At 42.3% G+C, this 7,498-nt stretch overlaps 1 protein-coding gene across 1 annotated transcript in view; it reads right to left on the bottom strand.

Annotated features, from left to right (window-relative positions):
• Positions 1-5,471, bottom strand: part of LOC140542277 (uncharacterized) — a 97,819-nt gene extending 92,348 nt beyond the window's left edge. The window contains exon 1 of the mRNA XM_072665194.1: positions 5,403-5,471. Within this exon, the coding sequence (XP_072521295.1) occupies positions 5,403-5,435 (33 nt within the window). The 5' untranslated portion in view covers positions 5,436-5,471. The remainder of the gene's footprint in view (positions 1-5,402) is intronic.
• Between the last annotated feature and the right edge of the window lie 2,027 nt (positions 5,472-7,498).

Genomic DNA, 7,498 nt, shown 5'->3' on the forward strand with positions numbered 1-7,498 from the left:
GGAGAGAGAGGGAGAGAAAGAGAGGAAGAGAGTTCATCAGTGCACACTCACTTTGTTCCTGAGGCAGTTGTTTGGGGGCTGGACAGGGGGGGAAAGGGGGCAGTAGAAATCAAAAGCACAAGAGCAGAGGGCTCTAGAAAAACTTGGAAAAAGCATGCTTGCTTTTTTTTGCAGCACAAGCTGAGAGGAGCTATCTAAATCTGTTGGGGAGCTGCTCCCGACACGAAATGGACTGTGAGATTGCCTTCACTGGAGGGATTGCCCAAACGTGATAGAACTTCATGAGCTGCTGTTTCAAAAGACGCTTAGGCGGGGGTGGGGGGGTGGGGGGGGGGGATAAGTGACGGGAAAATGGAAAGAAAAACAAGTAGAAGCAATTTGACTCCTTCAATTAAACCAGACTGGAATTGAACAGTAGATTAATCACCAGTGCTCCACTGATACACCCTCAAAAAGGTGGTTCTTGGCTGGGGTGGTTCTACACTAGGTAAGAATTCAAACTTGCCCCGGACCACTTTTAAAGTGGAGGAAAAACGTTTAACTGGTACAGTCTAAGCAAAACAGCTTCCATATAACACCAGCAAATGGCTCTTTAGAAAGACTCTTTTCTCTTCTTTAGAAGAACCATCTTCAAGATGTTTTCCGTATCCCAAGGACCACTGTGTTTACTAAAGAACCCTAGATTTTTTAGGAGAGTACAGAACCTTTACATTATGTACAGGTTCTCCATCTCACCTACAAAACTGTCTCTTGAGGAAGCATGCATTAAAAAGTTCTACTAGGGAACTACTAGTGGTTCTTCTACAACACTGTTCTAAAGAACCCTTTCTTTCACCTTCCTAAAAGAAGGTCCTGGTAATTAGCTCAGGATACATACTTAGCTTTTTATTTAGCAAGGAGATGTTCCTTCAGTTCTTTACTGAGAAACAGTGTTGTTCTCAACACCCCAAACCTGGACCAGACTTAAAGTTCTGTGCCACATAAACCCACCCATCCCCCCCCCCATAAAAACAGCCCATCAGGCCCAAAAACAGTAGCATTGACAGAGCCTGTGAGCTGTTGCTGAAAAACAACAATCATTTGTGAGGGCTGGGCAATCACATGATATCAGAACCTCCCAGTTTACTGTTATGGGTCAGCAGTGCCACCTGGAGGTAGCCGCTGTGAACTGCGCCCCTCTGGGCCTCCCTCCTCACAGCATGCAGTGATCTCTGCCAACATTAAGCGACAGGTCAGCTGTGAAGCAGGCGCCTCCACGAACGAGGGCAGCTCCGGACCAATTATAACAGTCTGCTCCAACAGCACTCATGCCATATACTGATGCCTGGGGGCAGGGGAGGTGTACTGCTACAGAAGTGGCAACCTGTTTGACACGATACACATTTTACCATATTGCGAGTGAAAGTCTAACAAATATGAAAGCATGAACAGCCCAATTATCACCAAACCCACAGCGATTCTCAATCCTCCAAATCCTTTTGCCTAGTTAGTCAACACTATCTCAGAAAACCAGTGCACTGCTTTTGTTCCAGGAAGGCAAGCTGAGAGGGGGTGTCTGGATCCTCTCAGGGATTTGAATTTAAGAGCTTTCACAGCTTTGGGAGAATTACTCAGGGTTTCCACATCCTCACACAAACACACACCCTTCTGCAAGGTCATCAGTATCGAACTGACAGCAGGTTTTTCTTGGACTTTCCAACAGTCTTCAGAGCAGCTCTTGCAACAGGGGTTTTATGAAACAACATCCTAAACATATTTAAGGCACGGAGTAGCTCCAGGCCAAACTGAGCATTTCTAAATAGCCAGTTATAATCAGAATTTCGCAACACACTCATGCTAATTACCTCACTTGAGCCCACTGTAAGTCAATAAGCCTAAATTACAAAACAGTACCTTTTCTCAGCTATAAAAACCAAACAAGCAAGTCAGCAGTCAGATTCGAAAGCTTGTGAATACATTTCTAATATGCAACTGATATATCCTCCAAGTGCCACTAAAGCAGCCCCAATCATCACAGACATTAAGTCTACAAGATCTCCAAAGGTCCCTCTGCAGTATCTGGCACCAAGACATTAGCAGCAGATCTTTTAAGTCCTATAAATTGCAAAGTGAAGCCATCATGGATCTGACTTCTTGTTCCAGCACATCCCACAGACATTTGATCGGACTGATATCGGAGGAACTTGGAGGTTAGGGCAACACCTTAAACGTTGTTTTGTTTCTCAAACCATGCCCAAATTGCCTACTGTCCTAGTTACCCGCCATACACACATGTACCCTACCGTCCATGTGCTGCAAAAGAAAACGGGACTCAACTGACCCAGCCATCTGCTCCAGTTTCAATGCTTGTGTGCCCATTGTAGGAGCTTTGATGGTGGACAAGAGTTAGCATGGGCACTCTGGTTGGTCAGCAGCAATTCAGGCCCAGAGGCTCCGTAGAGGCTTTGTAGGACTCATGCACTGATCAGACGTGGACACCCACCACCCTGTTGTTGGTTTATACCCATCCTTAAACCACTGCCAATGCTTCAACCAGTTGTCTGACCATAACAATTTGGTCCTTGTCACTCAGGTCTTCACTCCTGCCCATTTAATACCATCTCTATAGGAACCGTGTGCTTATTATGTGCCAACATAAATTCCAGACCTTGACCTGCTTTGCTGTTTCGAAAAAAACAAATGAGCCTCATTCTTCTGAATTTTGTTCTTGAGAAACATCCCAACAATAAGGCTACATCAGATTCACTGTTTTTGTAAAGCACAGAAGTGTTCACAGCTAAGTTCTAATAATGATGGATCCCATTGTCCTACTAAAACTTTATGTTTGTTTGGCGATAAACATAAAGTAAACCTTGGTAAATTGGAGAATATTTGTTAAAAACTGTGTAACTGGGTTTTAATACGAAATGTGTTACTAATACTGGATGGTGAATGAAGCTAATCATTATTGGCTTCATCTGAGCGAGGTTATAATGTTTGGCTCATCAGTGTGAGTCTACATGTTCAAGAACTGCATGCATACACTGAATGTGCCACAAAAGACCAAACTGTCAAACTGTCTGCATACATTTATAACGAAAGACTCTTTCAAATAAAGACCTAGTTTTTCACACAGTAATAAATATTGATCTTTTTCCCAGTCCAGTGGACTAAGCAGCTCTTATGTTGAGTCTTGGTGAAAAAAGACAGTGGTACCATGTGCTATGTGGAATTCCACATTAACAAAATTTGCAGACCTAAATATTATGAAACTGGAAATGTCATATAAAAAAATGTGCCACCCAAATATAGAAAAGCTAATGTTAATGTTAGTTTGGCTTGTCCCACTTCTGGCTGGACCATGCCACAGCTTCCCTGAAGAAACAGACACTTCTGGCCTGAAGCATAAGAGTAGAGAATAAATGAGCGGAGGGTTTTCAGCAGAACCTGCATTAATACGCCTCAGGCGTTGCTGCTGCTGCTGCTGCTGCTTAATGGATCTGAAAAACCCTGGTGTGTGGAACAGCTGGACCTGGAGGCCTACAGAGCCCTAACTGTGTCCACACACAGTGCCGTGCACAGTCCTGGACGCTGCTTTCCTGAGAAGAAAATGTAAATTTAGCAGAATGTATACCTCCCTCAGAGAACAGATGTTTTCTTTTGTAACTGCTGTGTTTTTGTACCTTTGTGCAGCCAGAAATAATTTTCCCTTTACCCCAAACACAGTCAATCAGCCGAGACATGTTTGGAGTCTGTAGTTTACTTCTTTAGTTGTGCCCTGGCGCTTTGTGGCGAATGTAGCTAACAAACAATGAAAGCTTATCCTCCACCATTTAGCATTACTCAAAAGTCCGCCGCAAACAGTGCCGAGGAGCTGGGTAATCTGTAGTACACTTGCTTGTGTGCTTTCTGACACTGTATAATACTGTTTTCTGTTAAAATAGACAAAATCCTGATGTGCTGCAGCACCATCAAAACTATGTGCTAACCGTGTAGTACTAACGTCACTATGTGCTAAAGTATAAAGACTTACAGCAGATTGATTGATTTTAAGCAAAATTTCATTGAGGAAAAAATATTTTACTGTACACAGTAACAGTGTGGTCAGTGATGACTTTTGGGGGGGGGGCATTTTCTTTTGTTTTGTTTTTAGTGGGGACTTTTTTTGGTTTTGTTTTGGTGGGGGGTTGTTTTATTTTGTTTTTTGGTGGGGACATTTTTGTTTGTTTTTTGGTGGGATGTTTTTTATTTAGTTTTTTTGGTGGGGACATTTATTTTGTTTTTTGGTGGGGACGTTTTTTATTTTGTTTTTTGGTGGGACTTTTTTATTTTGTTTTTTGGTGGGACGTTTTTTATTTTGTTTTTTGGTGGGGACATTTCTTATTTTGTTTTTTGGTGGGGTGTTTTTTATTTTGTTTTTTGGTGGGATGTTTTTTATTTTGTTTTTGGTGGGGACATTTTTTATTTTGTTTTTGGTGGGGTGTTTTTTATTTTGTTTTTTGGTGGGACGTTTTTTATTTTGTTTTTTGGTGGGGACATTTCTTATTTTGTTTTTTGGTGGGGTGTTTTTTATTTTGTTTTTTGGTGGGACGTTTTTTATTTTGTTTTTGGTGGGGACATTTTTTATTTTGTTTTTGGTGGGGTGTTTTTTATTTTGTTTTTTGGTGGGGACATTTTTTATTTTGTTTTTTGGTGGGGACATTTTTTATTTTGTTTTTGGTGGGGTGTTTTTTATTTTGTTTTTTGGTGGGGACATTTTTTATTTTGTTTTTTGGTGGGACGTTTTTTATTTTGTTTTTTGGTGGGGACATTTTTTATTTTGTTTTTGGTGGGACATTTTTTATTTTGTTTTTTGGTGGGACATTTTTTATTTTGTTTTTTGGTGGGACATTTTTTATTTCGTTTTTTGGTGGGGTGTTTTTTTTTTGGTGGGGACATTTTTTTGGAGGGGGGGATTAAATATAGTATAAAATATATAATCACAATGTATCTAAAACATTAATTTCCTCACTGAGTTAAAACGTCCTGGGTCCCAAACAAAAGGTCTGTACCGGCCAGCTTCGACCCCTGGACTCCTCTCTACACAGCCCAGAGGTCCCTGGTGTTGTTCTGAGCTCTACTGAGCACTGGGTGGCGCTGACAGGCTTTTCTTCGGGCAAGAAGAAGTGCTTTTTTAAGGTTTTATAACTTCAGCCTACGCTTTATATTAAGAGTGCACAAATACGAACAGCTGGAGCTATGACTGCACACAGCTCGGCTCAGAGTGAGGTGATGCCGCTGAAAAACTCTAACCTGGCTAACGGTAAATTAGCCCCAGTAGCTGGCTAGCTAATGAAAAGCGACTGTAAGCCGCATTATTTAACAGGCTGGACGCTGAATTATATATCTGGAGTCTGTGAGCAGTCTGTACAGAGCGGACTTACTGTGGAGGGATGTGTTTGTTCTCGCTGCTGCATCTCGCTGGTAACGAAAACCCGCCGCCGCTCAAACCGCCCCCTGTCTGCTGCTTTTCAAAATAAAAGCCCGAGCTGTGGATAGACTCACTCACAAGCGATTTTCTACATTTTCTGACTGATTTCTCTCTCTCTCTCTCTCTCTCTCTCTCTCTCTCTCTCTTTCTCATAAATATTTTTGATACAGCACACTTTTTATATTTTGATTAAAATAAGCCAGCACGCATCACACTGACAGATCCTGAACTAGTGACTTAACTGTCTTAAAGCAGCTGGCACACCAAACCAGTCAGCACACCAAACCAAACCAGTCAGCACACCAAACCAGTCAGCACACCAAACCAAACCAGTCAGCACACCAAACCAAACCAGTCAGCACACCAAACCAGTCAGCACACCAAACCAAACCAGTCAGCACACCAAACCAGTCAGCACACCAAACCAAACCAGTCAGCACACCAAACCAGTCAGCACACCAAACCAAACCAGTCAGCACACCAAACCAGTCAGCACACCAAACTTTTCTTTTTTTTCTTTATTCTTTTTTTTATTTTATTTTTATTTTTTTATTTTTTTTGCTTTAGTTGTTTTAGGACCTCTAAGCTTTTTTTTTTTTAAATTAAATCTAATTGTAGATTATCCTCTAGATTAGATTCATTCTTTAATGAAAACGTTTTTACACTTTTCTCTGACTCAGAGATTATATTCTACAGACATTAGACCCAAAATGAGCTGAAAACGTAACCCCAGTCCCTTATATCTTAGTTAATTAACCTCATTTACATTACAGTTTTCACACGGAGCTGATTTACAGCATTTTCTCAAGGGTGTGTAGATGACGCCCCCTGTAAACCGTGAAGAGAGGTTTGTGTCAGACAGGGTGGGGAACCTTGTGTGATCTGCTGGGGTGTGGTTTTCAGATTAAGAGGAAGTAAAGTGAGGGGTGCCCTTAAAAGTGTAGATTGAGATCAATTAAAAAATAACTGTGTGTGTCCTGTGTGCGAAAAGGGCACATCTCCAGCTAATCTAAGCTGTCCAGGGTGGCAGAGTTCAGATGTTTTAATGAAATTATTATATTGTAATGAATCAACACCTGAGGTGTAGTTTTGTGTGTGTGTGTGTGTGTGTGTGTGGTGGTGGGGGGGGGGGGGGTTATTTGGGGCGTTTACGCACTGTGCGCGTTTTTACGCATTATTTGCGATGTTGTGCGCTTTTACGCACGGCGTGCAAAACAAGGAAAAGCTGGACTGCACTCACTTTGTGCTGTAACATGTTATTAAACCTGTCCACACATGCTGCACAGCCAACACGCAGCGCTACTAATGGAGAGATCCTATGTTACCTCTATGCTCCCCTAAAACACAGAGATGCATCAGTTGAACGGTGGAGGATTCAACTGTGGAACATTATTCGAGTATATTAATATTTCTCTCCAATTTCTTTTAATGTAACCAACAAAAAATGTTACGAAATAGGAGGAACATGCCCGAAGCCTCTCCTTCCTAATCTTCCTAAAAGTCCAATAAAATCCACTTCAACCGTTTCCATCACACCCACACGTCTTCTAACGTCCCAGGCTCCACACTTCAGAGGGGGTGGGGGTGGGGGGTGGCAAAAGCCACCTGAAGTTCTGCCCCATCTCTCACAGTCCTCCCCCAAATCACCATACGCTGAAGGCATCGAGCTATCAAACGATCTAGCAAACGGCACATTTGGCTGGTTTAATATGTGGCGGTTAGTGCGCTGGCTGGTTTAATATGTGGCGGTTAGTGCGCTGGCTGGTTTAATATGTGGCGGTTAGTGCGCTGGCTGCTTTAATATGTGCCGGTTAGTTTATTGGCTGCTTTAATATGTGCCGGTTAGTGCGCTGGCTGCTTTAATATGTGCCGGTTAGTGCGCTGGCTGCTTTAATATGTGGCGGTTTGTTTATTGGCTGCTTTAATATGTGCCGGTTAGAGCACTGGCTGCTTTAATATGTGCCGGTTAGTGCGCTGGATGCTTTAATATGTGGCGGTTAGTGCGCTGGATGCTTTAATATGTGGCGGTTAGTGCGCTGGCTGCTTTAA

This window comes from Salminus brasiliensis, chromosome 20, assembly GCF_030463535.1.
Source record: "Salminus brasiliensis chromosome 20, fSalBra1.hap2, whole genome shotgun sequence".
In the NCBI taxonomy this organism is placed as follows: Eukaryota; Metazoa; Chordata; class Actinopteri; order Characiformes; family Bryconidae; genus Salminus; species Salminus brasiliensis.